Source organism: Poecilia latipinna, unplaced genomic scaffold, assembly GCF_001443285.1.
Source record: "Poecilia latipinna isolate Pla-1442-1.1 unplaced genomic scaffold, P_latipinna-1.0 Scaffold971, whole genome shotgun sequence".
Lineage (NCBI taxonomy): Eukaryota > Metazoa > Chordata > Actinopteri > Cyprinodontiformes > Poeciliidae > Poecilia > Poecilia latipinna.
In genome coordinates this window covers 153,158-172,166 of record NW_015113587.1, presented here as the reverse complement: position 1 = coordinate 172,166, position 19,009 = coordinate 153,158, and the positions used below count along the sequence as shown (strand labels likewise).

At 37.7% G+C, this 19,009-nt stretch overlaps 1 protein-coding gene across 2 annotated transcripts in view; it reads left to right on the top strand.

Moving 5' to 3' along the window:
- The window catches only part of LOC106958232 (ephrin type-B receptor 1), a 122,992-nt gene that overhangs the window by 60,307 nt on the left and 43,676 nt on the right, over positions 1–19,009 (top strand). For both annotated transcript variants that reach the window (XM_015050021.1, XM_015050020.1), the window contains exons 4-5: positions 1,274–1,609; positions 13,624–13,748. In XM_015050021.1, the coding sequence (XP_014905507.1) occupies positions 1,274–1,609; positions 13,624–13,748 (461 nt within the window). The remainder of the gene's footprint in view (positions 1–1,273; positions 1,610–13,623; positions 13,749–19,009) is intronic.

Here is a 19,009-nt window from a genome sequence, read left to right as displayed (position 1 = left end):
TTGAGTTTCTGCTCCAGCTGTGGGCCATCAGAGAATGAACGAAACCCTGAATTTGCAGAGCCACTTGGATAAGAATACTTCATGCAACACTGCATTTTTGTAAATAACCAATATTTGATAGACATGAACATTCACTGTAGAATCTCCGCATGTGAATAGAATAAATTATCATTTCAATTGTGGTTCAGATTGAGAGAAATCACACAAGAGGGTTTGATATTAGCACTTGTATTTATTAAAGTGTTGTAAATTAGTAATTTAACAGATTGGATTTTTTTTTTCTCGCTCCTTCACATATGAGGTATATCTTTCCTTTTATGCATAATGACAGCTTTGCTTAAAATACAATGTTTTGAGACCTAAAAGTGAGAGGTATTGACAAATTTAAAATAGGATTTACATCATTCTATCAAGTAACCAGTCATTTATTGGTTATTTATACACAATCAGAGGGAATATGAAACAGTAAAACAATTGACCCAAGCACAACAAGAAAAACAGTAATGGAGAAGACTAGGGTTCAGAGGCACTGAACTGAGAAAAAAACAAATGGTCTACAGCATTGCACATTGTTTATAGCCTGTAGTTTACAATACTTACATTTGTTTCTTTGTCAGAAAGAACAAACAAAAAGAAAAAAAGCTAAACAATGTGAAGAAAAGCAAGGACTAGACAGTTGGAAACACAGGCTAAGATTTCCAAACAATGAGGATGTTATTTATTTAACACCAGAAATCAATGCATAAAACAGTGGCTGCCCAAAACCAAAGTACTAGATGAAAAATCTCCCATCTACAGTAAAGCAGAGATAATGAGTTGATGATATACTTGGTGATCTACATTACTGGGTATACATTGCATTGCTATTTAGATACATACTGTAGAATAGAATATAATAGAAACAGCTTTTATTGCCCCGCAAAGGGGAAATTCGGGTGTAAGAGCAGCAACAAATACATAGGTTAACTCAAAAAAGTCTTAAAGTGTTATAAGCAATAAAAAAAAATCAATAATAATAATAATAATAATAATAATAATAATAATAATAATAATAATAATAATAATAATAATATACTGTCACGGCATAGTGATAGTTTTTTTAAATATGTAAAAAACATATTTATAGTTCAGGAAGTGCATACAGAGATGACAGAATATCTTCCATTTATGGCAGTGTATATCTATTTTTAGATCAATGAGTAAACATCTGGGGGTGGAAAGAAAAAGAAACTGAAAGAAAAAGAATTAAAAAGTAAACATGTTGTCTTTTCAGGCGTTCCATCCAGTCCCAGGAATGTGATCTCCATAGTGAACGAGACCTCGGTGATCCTGGAGTGGCATTCTCCCAGGGAGACAGGCGGCCGGGACGATGTCGTCTACAACATCGTGTGCAAGAAGTGCAGAGCGGACCGACGCTCCTGTTCACACTGCGATGACAACGTGGACTTTGTGACTCGACAGCTGGGTCTGACAGAGACCAGGGTCTTCATCAGTAACCTGTTGGCTCACACCCTCTACAGCTTTGAGATACAAGCCGTCAACGGTGTCAGCAACAAGAGCCCGTACCCAGCACAACATGTCACCATAGACATCACCACCAACCAGGCTGGTGAGTCCCCTGTGTTTCCAGGTCATGATCATTTTTGCAGCTTTGAAAATAACAGAATCTACATCATTTGCTTCTACACTAGACACAGTTAAATGACTTATTTGATCTATATATTTTTTTTTTTTTCCATGTGTCAGTAGATCAGTATGACTGTACTGGCTATATTTCATTCTGCATTTGTGAAACTGCAAATTTTCTATTATGGCAACATGTCCTACTGTGAATCATTTTGCCTGCAAAAGGCATAATCTGGTACTATGTGCATTGCAGAGTTACATTTCATGGCTTAGCAGCCTTCATGCCTACTTCACAGCAAATGATGAGAGCTGTGAAGCGCGAGGGGAGACTGTTAGGAGATGTGTACATATTTGCAGTCTTTCTAAGACCACCTTCTCTGGATTAAAGTAATTGCTTTCCTCTTTGACATCACAGCTGTGAAATTTATGCTTGGACCAAATGTGTAGCTCTTTTATAATTTTAGTCTGGACAAAATTGGCTCGCTGCTACTTTGTTCTTTCCTTTGTGGCCTTTTTGCTCACCAAATCTTGTGGCAGAAACAAGCCTAGTGTACAGTCCTAATTTAACATGTTAACATGTTTAGCTCTAAAATAGTGATTACATTCAGTAATATTGAGGGTCTTACTTTATCTCCCAATTAACATTTAGTGCAAAGTCTGTTTAAATAAAATAAAAAAAACTCTTGTCAAGAAGTATTTAGTCTATCTATCTATCTATCTATCTATCTATCTATCTATCTATCTATCTATCTATCTATCTAGCTATCTATCTAGCTATCTAGCTATACACTTCTAGTAAACATGAAATAAGCCTCAAGTAAAATATGCTTGACATTAGTCAACGTAGTTAGATATTGGTGGGCTTTACATGGTATTTAAGTATTTTGTAAGTAATTTGCCATAAAGGCCTTGTGCTGTTTACCTTTGTCATAATTTTAAAACATCAGTCTGTCTATCCATTCGTCCATCCATCCATTCATCCATCCATCATCATGTGTCAAGTTAAAAATATAAGACACCTTACAGCTGCAGTGGGTTTTTCTTATGCTTGGACTTACGGTAGATATTTAATATCATTTCTACCACTGCTGAAAAATTCAAAGTAGGAAACAGAAAGAAAAGGGGAAAAAAAATCTGCTGCATAATAAGAAAATGTAATTTCTAGTGAGGAATAAATTGTGCTTACCCTTTTGATAGATTTTTGCTCTGTTTAAATTGAAACATTTTCTTTGCTTTGCTCCTGACTATCGAAACGAAGGTGAACAACATGATTAGATAAAAGGAGGACTTCAAAAAGAATACCATAGCCCTCACTACATCTATGTCGGATATGAAGATTTCGCTGAAGAATTTGTAATCAGTCATTCAACTTGAGGGTAAAGGTCTGCAAGCAAAGGACATTCAAAACAACAGACATTGTGCCCAGGTCTGGGTGTGCCAGCAAGTTCACCCTGAAAGCTGACTGCTCAAAGCCAAAATCTGTCTCCAAAACCTTAAAAAGTAATTGTAGGACCTACATTAGGCTTTTGGTACAGAGTCCAGGCCTCTGAAATCTGACTAAATGTCAGGAAAAAAGGGAAATGCTTTTTTTCTTCTTCTTTTTTTTTTCTTTTTTTTATGTAGCATATGTAAATATCTGGTTTCAACTCTACTTTCCCATCTCCTGTACATAGGAGAGTGAATATATTGCCCCATCCAGTGATGGAATACCACATGTCCAATGAATTCTATTTTAGTCCCTTTTTAGCTTTAATTCTTGAATCAGCTTACTGTACATTTATCTTTGAGGCCAAGGAAATTATAATTGGGTTATCCCGATTTCTTTTTTGGATCGGAGCATATTTTGGAATTAAATTTGGCTTGGCTGAAGAACGGCACACCACATTTGATTATGTCGACTCTCAGAGGAACATAATGACCAACTGCACTTGTCTTTTTCTGATGGGGACTTCGGAGAGGAATGAGAGGAGAGATAAATGAGAACAGAAAACTGGTTGATTTTTTTTTATTTTTTATTTTTTCTACCAGAAACATGGACCATGACAGCAGAAAGTGGGAAAAATGAGGGGGTAAATAGGTCTGACTATAAAGGTGGCCTAATGGTGCTGACTGTACCTGTTTGACAGGCTAATAGCACACCTGACAGATAGATGTAGAAAGAGCATTGCCCATTCCTATTGTTGAGGCCTGTTTCAGTAATGAGGTTTCCTCCAGTAATCTTCCAGGCCTATGTCCATCTTTACGTGGCCCTTTTGTCACCAGGTAATTGCACTGTTCCTCACTTCGACTGGGGTTTTTAGCAGAAGGCAACTGATAATGCAGAGGTATACAAAGAGTTCATGGTTAGGATGTGCAAAACAACTGACAAAATATATACTCCCTCTTTGGGGACACAAGGCCTGTAGCGATAAGGAATGGAACCTGCATTAGATTATGGAAATGTTCTCTATTTAAGGCATCAATATTAAGTTAATCAGCAAGAAAAAAAAAATGAAAACAGAGTTTTTTTTTACAGCAGCAGTTTCTGTGTAAGCTAACTGACATGCATGGATGAATATGCTGCTTTGATCCAGGGGGGGTTAGGTCAGACAGAAATCTGTCCCAGACAGGAATAATTTGTGGAGGCAGATTTTATGCATGTATTTTAGACTAACCGAAAATGTTTATAAAGATTTATGTCAAAATTGGTTTATGAATCTTTTTAATCTTCTACCCGTTTGTCTGACATCATATATATATATTTCATACAGAAAATATGTAATATGAGGAACAAACAACCAGACTATAATTTGAGCATATTTATTTGTGGTGAACAAAATCCTTTTTTTTTTTTCAACAAAAAGAAACAGCAGAGCACTTAGTATTTGGATCAGTGCTGTCAACCTCATTCTGCTTATAGGAAAACTCCACCTCTTTTCTCAAAGCTGGAACATTACAGAGGGGTCTTTGACCAGTTCTCTGCAAAGTAGAAACTCTGGGTGGACGTATATAAACTACAACTTTTTTTTGTAGTTTATAAAAAAAAACTACAAAAAACAGTCCCAAATCTCAAAAAAACCCAAATCCCAAGAAAATAATCCCAAGAAAATAAAAATAAAAATCATAGCAAAATCTAGACTTATTTCATGTGACTGAGGTCAAACTGTTGTGTTCACAGCCAAACAGACTTTAAAAAGAACCTGGAAGAAGAGTTAAAAGGAAATAAATAATATAAAAAAAACTCTAAGAAAGAAGTGGCAACAATTTGCAATTTGCAACAATTTGCAGTTCTCTGCAAAGTAGAAACTCTGGGTGGACGTATATAAACTACAACTTTTTTTTTTTTGCATGAATGAAGAACATCTTATTTTTGATTATCATACAGAAAGTTATAAGTTGATGAAAATAAAATGTCATGAGCCTCTTAGAAAAACGGATGTTAAAGTACTGAAAACTTCACATGTTTCTTAAGCCTTGTGAACCTAAATTAGTGTTGGATGTTTTATCTTAACATGAAAAACATAAATAAAATCTCCAGAATTTAGGACAAACGAAAGCAAGAAACTGCAGCTTTAAAATCTTTCGTTAAGATTTTATGCCATCATGATCTTCAAGTTCAAAGATGAATTTCTCAGAAAGATAATCTTTTTTTTTCAACTGAAAACATCATTAATTTTGATATTTAGAAGATAAATTAGACTGTTTCATCCAACTGACAAAGGTAATGATCCGTTTTTGTTTACCTTTGTAAGGTAAACCGACTTCAGTGTTGGCTGTTGTTTGGCAGAGAAACTTCATCTTCAGCTGCATAAACTTGTGGTGTTAGAGCAGAGGAGTAAACTGGTTATTACAGATGTGAAAGGACGAAGAGTGGAGTTTAGGGGGCGGCCTTGATGTGGACGTAGCATGAACCAATGAGACCATTTAACTGCCCTCAATCCTGGTGTGTGTCTGAGAAAAAGAACTGATCAATAGTGTGATTTAGGAGTTCATTTATGGCCCTTTGCTCTCTAGGAGATACACCCAGAGAAACTGAGATACAACCCCAGAAAGGTGATATACTGCACCATGTAAGGCGATTATTCATGACTGTCCTAGTTTTAGTCCTATTTGTCTGTAGTCCAAGGAGAAATAAATTAACTTTTTTATGCCATATTGTTGCATTTTGACATAACATGACACTACCTGATTGTGGTGAATTCATTGAAATGGTGAAAAGAAGGAAAGACAAATGTGAGGTATAGTTACATAGCTACCTAATACACAATAGCGCTACGATCTCACTAGCACAGCCTTCTTGACCTAGATTATGTGCCAAACATCTCTCAGACCACAGAAATGCCAATTATATCTACAAACAATCCTGCCTTGCTTGGCTGGTGTTTGGAGAGCTATTCCCGCAGAAAGACAAACATCGCTGTCCTCGGCCTTGGACAAGTCCGATCGGGTGGGTCATATTCAAGATAGTGAGACCCAGCACACTCGACTGAAATCCAAACAACCGGATGAATTAGAGACATCTGCACCGTGTGGAGCTCTGGAATCAGATGAGATGTTAGGCAAACAATGTCCCGAGGAGATATTCAGGACACCATTCATTCTGTCTCTCCGGTTTACATTTGTTTAAGGGGTATTCCAGACCCCATCAGTTTCATCATATGAGAGCTGTCATGGCTTCCTGGTGTGCCTTTTTTTTTTTTTTTTTTTCATCTCATGTTTGTTTCTACTGATGTTAGATCTTGTTCCTGCATCCAAAAGGTGAGGGATTAGCTGCAGGCAAGAAAGAAAAAAAAAGAAAAAAGAAAGTGTCAACCTGAATGCTTCTAAACCCAGATGTCACTTCTGATGTATTTATACTGTAGAATAAGTGACAGTGGGCATGGTGTTGATGTCTTTATGCATTTGAGCCAGTGTGAATTTGCTTACAAGGTGAATTGGCTCCTTTCTCTCTCTCTCTTTTTTAACTTTTTTACACATATGCCTATATGTGAAAAAAAAAAAAAATTCAGAATCCTCCTTGTATGACGTGATTTTGAAATATAATTCAAGCCAGTAGTATTTGAGAGAAGTCCCTGGTGCTGAACTTATCCCTCTTTAAGATGTTTGAGAGAAAGCCATTACTATGTAGTCATGGCTGGCTTGGCCTTCTGAGCCCCTGTTAATAAGGTAGCAGTCGTCTAACCTATGGCTTTGACTGCAGCACAGCACATGACTGAGCTTCTCTCCTCATATGAAACTTTGAATTCCTATTAGTTCATGGTAGTGTGACAGAATCTACAAGTAAAAAATATATATATTATATTTTTAGCTGCTAATATCTATTTTATTTGCTGTGTTGAAAAGGATTTGGCTCCAAGATAAGTTGATACTTTGCAAGCAAGCAAGGAAGCAAGAGAGGAAGGAAGGAAGGAAGGAAAGAAGGAAAGAAGGAAGGAAGGAAGGAAGGAAGTATAAATAAATAAATAGGTTTATATTGTTTTTTTTTTTACAAGTAAAACTAAAAAGTTGGGTTAGTGTTTTTTTAGCCCCACTGTGTCGATAATTTGCAGAACTGCCTCTCACTGCAATTGCTGCCTCTTATTGCACTCACTAGTGTCAAATCTTTTGGACTATGTCTCTCCAAGTTTGGACATTTTGAGACAAAAATGTTGCCTTTTGATCTCTTTGTTCAGATTTAATTGAGAACATCTGTAAATATTCCTTTTCAAGGCTTGACACAGATGCTCAGATAATTTTAGGTACTTTGACTGGACATGCTTAGAATCATTATCACGCTAAAAGGTGAAACTCTGTCCTACCAGCAGGACTTGTGCAGCTGCTAACAGGCTGTCTACAAGATTTCCAAGTATCTAGCACCATTTTGTCCTTCCATCAACTCTGACCTGCTCCCTTGTCATTGGAGAAAAAAAAAAAAAAAAAAAACATCCTATAAAGAATAGTGCTGCCACCACCAACTTTTGGAAAATAAATGGTAAATTTAATGCACAGAATATTGGGCAATATACATGTTGGCAAGTGCAACTCCCTAAAAGAGTGTATGTTAGATGTTAGTTGTTCAGGCCTTGGGGCATTATTTTATAACTTAATCCTGCTTCAAACGTCTGTCATGATCCGTGTTTTTGGGTATTTATTTTAAGGTTTTTCTGTGTTCAGTTTCTGTCTCGTGTCTCGTGAGTCTCTGTCTCTGCGTCTTCCCCATTGATTGTTCCCAGGTGTGTCTCGTTCCCTTGATTACCCTCCCTGTGTATTTAAACCCACCTGTTGTCTTGGTCTCTTGTCGGGTCCTTGTCGTTTCCACGTTTGTCTTACGTATGTCGCAAGCTGTCTGCACGCTCCAGTGTTACTGCTAAGTCCTGGTTTGTGTTCGCTCTCATTATGTCCTGTAGGTCAGTTGCTACCGGCAATTAGCTGTGCGCTTGTCTCTCTGCCGTGCTGCCTGTCCTGGACTGTCTGAGCATTATTATTATTAAATTCATCGTCATCTTCACCATAACTTGGGTCTCTGCGTCAATCCTCACCACCACCATTATAGAGACAATGTCTCTATAATGTTATAGCTGACCTATGTTTTCTTGTTCTTTATGGTTATCCTCAATCACGGTTACTAAATGCAAACTTCTATAAAGATTAAACTACTCATGGAACCTAGGTGCACTGAATTTATTTAGGGTTATCAGAGGAAATGGGGGCTGAAAACAAATGCATGCAATTTGTTTTAAACGATTTTTGCTTTCAAATGGAACTGAGGACCACTTGAGAACTACAAGTGGTCCTTGTAGTGGAACAAGGACATTCTGTTATGTTATGGCATTCTGTTATGTCATAAAAGTTAGGGTAACACTACTATTTGCAAAGACTCATATGTACACTGTCATTTTGGAAGTGGCTCAATGACAAAGACAAAAAGTAGTGGAAGATATTCAGCCTAGTTTGGAGTACAACCAATACAAGACACACTTTGTGCCGTAGTATCTTTGTTGGTTTAAAAACTTTCATTCGAAGATGTCGCCCATAAGGTTCATTTCTCTATTTGCTAGTCAGATAAGCCCTACTCAGCTGGTGCTACCAGCTTTATGCTGACAGGAGAAAAGCTTGTCATTTTATTGAAATCATGGAAAATTTGTCTTTGAGAAAAATAAAACTGTTTTTCTGTTGTTTGGCCTTAGAAATGTGGATAAGCGTGTGCACATCTGGGAACACATTCATGAACAGATCTGAGTACATGTTAAATTTGCAGTTGATGTTGGCAAATGGTTGCATAAATTTATAGTTTCTGTGCTTGCAAGCAAACGAAAGCAAGCACATCACTTTTGTGCATTAAGGTTGGCTACTGCAGGTTAAATGTTCTTCCAGTTTAAAAGGAATACACCTCTAAATCATTGATGCACAGCAAGAAGTCCAATATGCTGGAACCTTGATGTTAAATTAAAATTATAGCAGATGCACACAGAAGTTTCCATAATGAGAACAGAAGTTTAGTTTGATGTCAGATGCACATAAAGTTGGTCTGTCATCTATTACACAGTTGATTAAACCTCCAAAGGTAAATACGGTTCTTTTTTTCATTCTTTCACCATCTTTTTTGATCCGTCTTCCTCCATCCTCTTCTTCTTCTTCCCCTCTTTCTGTCCAAGTCAGACGCTTGAAGGCTTTGACTTTGATTAATGATGAGCCGAGCTCCGCATTAAAAGCCAGGGGCTGCAAGTGGGGCTAGATAAAAGTGGAGCACAAGGAGCAAGGGATTGGTGGGTTGGAGGGTGGAGAGAGAAGCTTTGGGACACAGTCACCAATCACTGTCAGCATCATTGTCCCAGGGTGACAATGGGGACGCACTTGGAGAGGACAGCAGAGCTTCATTGAGCTGGATCTCACCCTCGCACAACCACAACACATCGTCTCCGACAGGCTCGTCACACGTAGGTTATGAGGGCACATTAAAAAAAAAAAAAAAAAAGGGTGAAGGATCCTTTTTCGGTTCAACTCATTTCAGAATCACAAGCTCTGTTCATGTAAGAGACATTAACAAGATACCCATGTTAATTAACTAGCAGGGCTATATCAAAATATTTACAATACATCCTTTCAGTTTTGTTCAGGGTTGCAGTTCAAAAAATGTCATAATAGTTCCTGTCTAAATGTAGAAAATCTATAAACAAAAACATGGAAGGGAAAAGACATTGGCACTATGCTGCCAAGAAGCAGACGAAGGTTGCCAGAGTTATCTTGTGTTTGAGATAGGGGTGCAAATGATCAATTAATCAGTTGTTCTAAAGTTGACTGATGATATTCATCTGCTAACGATTAATTGTTTGCTTATGATGAACAGGGTTGATCATCTTTCCATAACAAGTTCATTATATTCCAACAATTTTTGTGTAAACTGTGTTAAATACTTCCTGCATAAACAGAAAATTGAGATTCTCTGACATTCTCAATCTCAGACATATTTATAAAATATAACGTAACATAAGCTATTAAGTTGCTGAATAGAAACATAAAAGATGAAACAAGTAAAATATGTGAAACACTTAATCTCACATGAACAGAGATGTTCATAGTCTGTGAGGAGCATTGAAGACTTTACTCACCACTCTGTATCAACAAAGTGGACAGAAACTGTGATATAGCTTTCTGCTGCCAGGGAAGTCAAATTTCATTTAAGCTACGTTTTATATATATTCTGCATTTTAATAAAATATGCGTAAACAGAAATGTGCATTGTAGTTCTGCTACAAAACGGCACTAAGTGCCCGGAAAATACAAATGCCTCTGTAACAGAGAGAAATGTCCTTTTTTATTTGTTGCCAATTAGCAACTCTGCGTCTATTTGACACGGTCTTGTTAAAAGGATTATAATTCCACATAAACCCTACAAAGTTTTGACTAGCTGTTAAAGCTCTACAAGTATGGAGCCATAGGCGAATTAGTGAACATTATCTTACAGTTTGTTTTATTTAACCAAGGCTCAATCCAGACACGTATAAAAAGACACACTTAATGAACGAGACTTTGTTTATGCACCTGAAAGCATGAACTGAATTGCAGCCAGAGAAACAGAGCTTCCCTGCACGGCATCTTTTCCCCACTGCAGGAATTTCTGAGTGGAGCACCCATCCCCAGGGTCTGTCAGGAACAGTGTGCCTGTGGCCGGTAATTGATAATGCGGCCCAGGCAGCCCTCACCCTGGTCAGTGGAGCGTGAACTAGCCTGAGAAGTAGAGAGGCTGGAGTGCACCAAGGTAAAGCTCAGCTCTCACGTCGCTGTGTGGAGAAATGAGGGAGGGAGGGGGAAGAGGTGAGAGCCAACAAGGGCAGCCGGGGCATAATCCACAAAAACAGACCCTCTCACTCCTTCACATTTGCATTTTCCCCATGCAGGAGAATAGCATGACACTCAAACTTACTGATCCCAATGAAAGTCGTAGAATACTCCCTACAAAACGTGATTTACAAACAATCCCATAATGGCAAGAGGATTGAGATCTTTTTCGTTTAGTCTTGTGCAGAGGGAAGACATGGAGCTGGGAATAATCTACCGAAAACAAAGGAAGGAGGGTCATCATGAAAGGTCTCTTTGATGAGAGCTTTTTCAGAAAAATGCTAATCAGGTGGGATTAAAACCTGCCTTTGTTGTTAAGAGTCAAATACCTGATAGACACAAAATGTTATGAGAACAGAAATTGACTGAAATTCTTATCAGAAATGGTCGTATGTTTACAAATTAGCATTATAGGATAGGATGGAATGTATTTATATTTTATCATTTAACCTTTAAATAAAAAAAAAACAAAAAAAAAAAAACGCACATTTAAACATCTGTGTAGACAGATAATTGTGATGATTGGAACTGGTTATTTCCATTCCCTTATTACTCAAATTAAATAGACAACACAGAGATATATCTCATAAATGAAGTGTGCTGAATGATTTGTGTGATTGGATAGAGTGACATTGCAAAGGACAAAAATGATCAAGGTGCCTTGTATCTAGATTAATTGACTGACCGGATGTGTGCAGTCAGGCGTGTGGCAGCTGCAGGGTGGAAAATTCTCGTCGGCGTCACAAAATGTTTCCATTTTAGTGATATCTTTGACAAATGCACAAATTTAACAAGTAACATCCCACACTTCACAACTGAGTTCATGATGAATCAACAGCTTTTGGGGATGTGACAATTAATTGTTTATAAAGTGTAATTGTGTGTTTACTACGTGTATGATCTCACATTTCACAATATTCAAGATTCAAGCCATAGTTCACAGATTGCCAAATGTTTCTTTTCAAAGTTTTCCCTTGGCCTCCAGAGGCTCTAGTGTGCTTGACCCTCTTTTGCATAAAAGCAACCTGCACCTCAACTTTATTTAAATAAGGCAGAGCTAGGGTGACACTCGACCTCCTGAAATGCGACATGCCACTACAGAAGGCATTGCAAGGCTGCACACTCAGTCACTGAATAGGAAACATTAACATGATTTATACTTTGGATATATTACATTACAACTCCCATATTCAGACCTACTCAACCCAACAGCAGATTAAATTTTAAATCAGTCCTGGATGGACTAATGTTATGGTACTCCGGTTACAACTCAGACAGAGTCCTTATATCTGCAACTGAAACTCAGAACAAATGCAAACTTTAAAAGAAGAGTCAAATCTACTTTTGATTTATATGTGATGGCCAAGAGATTCATAATATTTGCTCCTATAATACTGGAACATTGCCGGAATAGTCTTTTATCAAGTGATTTTAAGTTATTGATTAATTATTTACCAACATTATTTTCCTCTAGTTAAAGCACGATTATATATTCTTGGAAATGTTGAATAATTGTATTAAATTTATTTAAAATCTGCAAGAGATTTTATTAAGTAATTGGCATTCCACCTTGCAAAAGATTATTATTACTGTTTTTTTTTTTTGTTTTTTTTTATCCTGCCTGCCGGCAAGCCAGGTTTTCTTTTTCTTTTCTTTTTTCTTTTTTTGATCTGTCAAGAAATTGTGTGGTATTTGCATAGTAGCTTCACATTATTGCCACCTATACCACACATATTGCAACTGAGTACTACAAGTACCGATCCTGCAGGAATTGCTTGATAATAATAAATCTAACACCCAAAATACACTGTGTAGATTCCCTGCATGTAAAAATGAAAAAAAATAAATAAAAAATAAATCCTTAGGTGTGCCCATTGTCGGATATACTTCAGACTGGATTTTACATCTTATTAAAAGGTTTTTACATTTCCATGTTATACTACTGTAAAAGATTTCTGCAGATATGTGAAACATGGAAATTGTTTAACAGAAGCTGTGCAAAAATAAATATGGTCATGGTATAGAAAAAAAGTTTGAAAGTTGTATATCATTTTTCTTTAACTTCACAATCATTGTGAAGGGACGACTAAGCTAGGAGTTAATCTTGTAACTAGTGGTTTGCCGATTTGTCCTTGGGGAAGACACTTATCTTGCCTTGCCTGCTGGTGGTGGATAGAGAGCCTGGTGGCGCTGGAACATGGCAACCTCACCTCTGTCAGACTGCCCCAGACCAGCTGTGGCTACAATCTAGCTTACCACTATCAATGTGTGAATGTGTGGCTGAATGAGTGAATGGCCGAATGTAGTATAAAGAGCTTTGGTGTCCTCTGTAAACGCACTAAAGAAAAACAGGCCATTTGACACTACTGCTTGGGTTTTATCCATCACTGCTACAACCCTTTGAGTCCAGGGCTGCACAAAGTGTCACAATTTGGAAATAAACATGAAACTGAAAAAACTCAACTTAGCATCCCCTTCATTTATCTTCTGGCTCAGGGCTTTAGAAATATACAGGAAGTAAAAACTTTAGGGTTTCTAAGGCAGTCCTCTGACGATGAGGTAGTGGTTCCCGGTGTGACAGCGTGCTTGCAAGAAAGAAAGAAAGAAAAAGAAAGGAACAATGGTTAGAAATGAACAAGAGGAGCAACATAACTGTACTTATGTTTTTCTTTTTTCTTTTTGCTATCTCGATTTTTACAGCCCCATCAATTGTTCCCATCATGCACCAGATCAGCTCCACCATGAACAGCTTCACACTATCATGGCCTCAACCAGAGCAACCCAATGGCATCATCCTTGACTACGAGCTGCGCTACTACGAGAAGGTAAGCTGCAAGAGCGTACATTTGCATGAGTGTTTTGTTTTTATTCTTTTTTTTCCCAGCTGAATTTCTTTCACTTGTGCTCTTCATATGTTGTATATGTTACATGTGATGCTGCAGAATCTAAGCTCCTGGATATCTGCAAGCTGTTCCCCTGGGTTGATAATATGTCCAGTCCCTTCGCTCCCTCCACCTCTCCCACTGTTCTTTGGTTTCTGCTGCTGATGAAGTGAAAAGGCTGACCTCTGCACCAGGCCCACTCTGCACAGTGCAGTAACCCTGTCCCACTGTGAAAATGCATTGGGTCTGGAGGGAGGTCGCATCGACCTGTCTCCTCACACACAATACGTCTGCTTTATTAAGTCACCAGCACTACCCTTTGGTTACTACGCTGCTTTAGTATTGACCTGTAGGCTTTTCCCAAGGCCTCGAACATAATAAAACTTAGATCAGCATTTTGGTTTTCGGCCTTGTTTGTCTTTCTAAAGCAGGTCCATAAAAAGCCCAGTCATGCATAGGTTCGTTTTTTTTTTTGGTTGCCAGTCTTCATCATTCTAGAACTGTTTTGAGACTTAGTTAACCTTCACTATCTTCTGTTTTCCACATAGAAGATAATAATCAATATAGATTTATTAATGTGTGTGTTTGTGCATTTCTTGTGTTATTGTTGAATTCTTTGCTTCTCACAAACTCGCTGTGTCCTAGGTTCCTGGATCGATATTCGCAGTGCCAGCTTAGAAAAGTTTTGTCACGTTAAACATTTCCTACTGGGACAAGAAACAATTGCTATTTAAAAATGGTGTTGCATTCAGAATCGTAGGTCTTCAATGTTGTTTTTCCTTTTTGAGGTTTCACAGCTCAGGGAGCCGAATCTGACTGTCATGGCTCTGACAAACCGTATCCACCAGGCAGCTTAGTGTCATGTAAATACCACTCACACGGCCCACGTTACCTCATGAATATCAATCAAACCTGATGTTTAGCTTAGAGCTTCCTCAAACAAATAGATAAGTACAGCATAATCACAAATTAGTGAACTATCGGGGACATGATTGCTAATTGCACTGGGATAATTCAGGTGATGACTGAGGCTGTGGTCCATGCTGCCAGGCTGAATGTACCTACATCACCCCCTATTTGTTCCAGACTCGAAACGTCTTATCTGTGTAGAAAACGTCCCACCGTGTGAGACTGAGTAAGACACAGAAGGTGAGTCAAAGTGATTGCTTTGTGACACACTGGGCTGTCGAGATGAGATTTCCCCTTTGGTGGTCCTCTTTTGACACTCTGTATTTTGGATCTGACAAGGCTTTTCACACATTCTAAACAGACTTTCCTTCAGCCAGACACCCCTGACGGAGATGTCAGAGATGTGTTTTTATACCTGATTAAGCACCAAATATGTCTCCATCCCTTTCCCTCAGTCTCTCTCGCTCTCTCTTTATATATATATATATATATATATATAGTAATATCTCATCAGTAACACACTAGCTCACCGTACATGGAATATCACGCTGTAAATACTGTCATTCTTGTGACCAGATTAATTTTCCATTAGCAGATCCAGAGCGGCTCTCCATGGCTGATCTCAGATTTTAGTACGTACCTCATGGTACCCGGACCAAGCCAGGTACTGTGCACAGAAGCGATTTGATTGACAGCCGAGGGGGTTCAATGATTGGCTCTTGATTTACGTCACTGAAAACTCCCAACAACAGTATGGTTTAGCTGTGGACTACGGACATGCTGTATGCTATCAGAGAGCTGTTCAGTGTGGAGGAGCATAATTGTGAGTTTAACAATCTCTATCTGCACCAGGAACACGTGCCTTATTTTATTTTATTATTTTTTCTTTTTTGTGACCATTATGGCCAAGTGCCATAATGTAATTATATTTATATGCATTGTGAAATAATCAGCTGATGTTAGTCTCTCTAAGACGAAATTAAATATCTAGGTTTATTTGAGTCCATCAAAACCACAACCTGGAGATTTTCCATTGCTGAGTGTCTCTGCAAACATCAGCAGAGAGTTGACCACAACTGCTGCGCACTCACAGCCTGGCCACAATAGTGAGAAACAGATCCGCGATGGAGATGCTCACCACTGGGGTTGAACCAAGCCGCACATTAATCGGTTAGAGTGCAACTCACTAGTGGAAAAGCACCTTAATAATCTCTAACAAACTTCTTAAAGATTTTTTAAATAGCTGCACCAGGACTAAATTACTAAGTGCTACATTGTATTCACTAATTAGATGAGCATTGAGAATTGATAACACCAGATTTTATTTCAGGGTTTCAAAGTTGAGTGTTGTGAATAAAAATGCATTCATCACTGTGTTAATTTATCTTTATTAAAATATACCTTAGTTTTTAGGTTGCAATGTGACAAAATGCATGGAAAATGTCAGGGGACGTAAATACTTATTCACTTTCAATTCTATTATCTTATTAATATCATTGTTATGTGTTGTTTGTCACATCAACATACAGTAGGTGTAATGAGTAAAAGACAAATTTCCATTTTTTTTTTTTACTTGAAATCCTAACTAGATGTTAATAGGTGTTCACCCAGCCGATACCTCTCTCTTCTTTAGGCTGCCTACTTAATCTAAAGTAACTGTTCCCAGGACCTTAAATTGCACAGCAAGATTAAATGATTTAAACCCTTTCAGAGGAAAGGGGGGAACATCTCATCCTATCTTTTCTCTTCCTTTTTTTTTGTCTAGTTGCCTGAAAATTTGGGGAGGGAGGAAATAAGTCTACATAGTGGAGGTCAGGCCCTCCATTAGGCCGGAGCAGAACAGCCACCCGCTCTGGTTGCAGACAGCTCTGATGGTGTCAGGAAGAGGGTGCATGCGTGTGCATGCGTGTGCATGTGTGTGCGCGCAATCGCGCGTGTGTGTGTGTGTGTGTGTGTGTGTATACAGCTAGGTGTGAGTTTGTGTAGTTGTGTATGTGCAAAACCCACCAGCAGTGCAGGTGGATCCATTCTGGTTAACAATAGTGAAGTCATGCAGCAGTGTTAGAAAATGCAGGCAAAAATCCAAGGTTTTACAGTCTGGACACAATGAACTCTCCCCTGTGTTTCGTTTAAAATTAGTGATGAGACAAATAAAAAGGCGACTTTTATATACTTACTTTCCACAATTCTCAAGTTGACCACATTTTGTGGATGTAGATATTTGAGGGGCAAGTTCATCTCTGAATACTGTTCTTTATTTACCACACCACAGTCCCCAATCAAAAGTCTTCACATTTTCTTGTGCATGCTTACTTTTCCCCCCTCTTGGTTTTTACTCCCACATTGAATGTATGCAAAGAATAATGGCAAAGGAAGATGGTTGCAAAGTATATGGGGAAGAATATTAAAGATTAAAGAGAATTAAAGAAAGTTAACTTGGAAAAAAAGACAATGCATTCACATTTAATAGACATACGATTGATAAATTAAGATAAAAAAGATAGAATGTCCAGGTTTTAAATGTCAGTTTAGAGCATTTCTACTTTATCAGGGTTTTAGCTAGTTTTATTATATGCAGTTTGATAAGGACATGATCATAGGAACAATTTCCTGAGCTATTTTTGTTTTACAAAACTAGAAATACTAGAATCTGTGTTCATAAACTCCTCGGTTTGCCTTTGTGTGTGCCGGTTATTTGCATGCATGCAACTGTTTGAGCCTGTGAAGAGGACACATGGTATCCCACCATGTTTGTCCTTTCGCCAAGTGGCCATGCTGTGCATTTTGGGTTGGTTGGCAATTTTTGAAAAACAGACACACAAGTAAGATTCTCACTCACAGAGACATACACACATCAAGTAAAATAAAAATTCATTTGTATTGTCCAATATGACACAGCTTTCAGTTTTGAATCAGATATAATGTCTTACGAGGCTTTATTAAAGTGGTGTCTTTGAGAGATGTGTTTTCAATTGATAAAATGCTACAGATTTCACTATAACTGTGAAAATGAAAGAACGTAATAGGTAGTACTTCCCCGTAGAGCTTCATCGTCACCATGGCCTAAAAATCCAGATCACTTCAGTTGTAATGATCTCTATGAAATTAATGACGACGTAAAAATCGTAGAGGTACAGCATTGCTGCAAACATTTAGAATCAACTAGCTAGCCATACAGCAACGTCATAATCCTTTTTTTTTATCTTTACTCCCTTTCTGTAAATAAATTACTGCACAAAGCATGATGTGAAACGTAAAATAGCAAAACCAGTTATTTAACTCGACTTTTTGAAAAGAATCACAGCAGATTATGTGAAAGGAAAAATGTCTGACAAGGATGTCACTTTTTGTTAAACAAATTGCCAGTTTAAGATTAGTTGAAAGAAAAAAAATATTTTACTGGACAGACCCAAAACCAAAGGCTAACTGCTTTTGTTCACTAAGTGACTCCAGAAAGGGGTAAACATGAAAAATTTGCCATACTTCTAGTACTGTTTGATCACATTGTCACCTTCTAAAAAAAAAAAAAAAAAAATCTCTAGAATAACATGTAAGCTTTAACACGTTTTTGAGATTTTTGCATTTGGTTCATTTAAATATTCATGTCCTCGTTGTGTTTAACATGTAAAGCAGCAGTGAGTATTTTTTTTTTCCCCAACTCCCAAAATGAGCTGCCTGTGACTCATATTTCATGACATTCACAATATATGACCCTCTTTACGAGCTCTTCAATTATGGAATATTTGTGACATAAAAAGAGAAGTTATGACCATGTATACCAAAAATCGCCAAGGGGTTCAATTGTACTTCATTGAAACAATGCAAAATGCTGCCACTGCGCTGTCACTTTGCTCTTTGTTCACTACTATAGTAGTTGAGTTGCAATGCAAAGAAGTGACAGGGATATTTTTTTAACATAAATATTAGCTGATAAGGTATATTTGTTCCCACTATTACTCTATAAGGGTTTAAAGCTATGGCAAAATGTTCAGATATTCTGAACACTTTATGTCACCCCTAATATTGCAGAAATGGGAGTTTTTTTTTTTTTTTTTTTTGTTTTTTTTATCTGCATGGAGATTTAAGCACCAGTGTAAAGTTTCAGTGATACTTTTCAGATGGTGGAACAATCAACAAGAAGCAAAAGACGAATGTGAAACAGGTTTTGGCACCACTGCGGAAAATGAGTGCAGAAGATTTTGGTTGGGATGAATTCGGCTTTTGAACAAGGACAAATCTGAAGGGAATATGGTCATTGATCATGGATAGTCTGCTGAAGGCAGAGGCATTGGAAA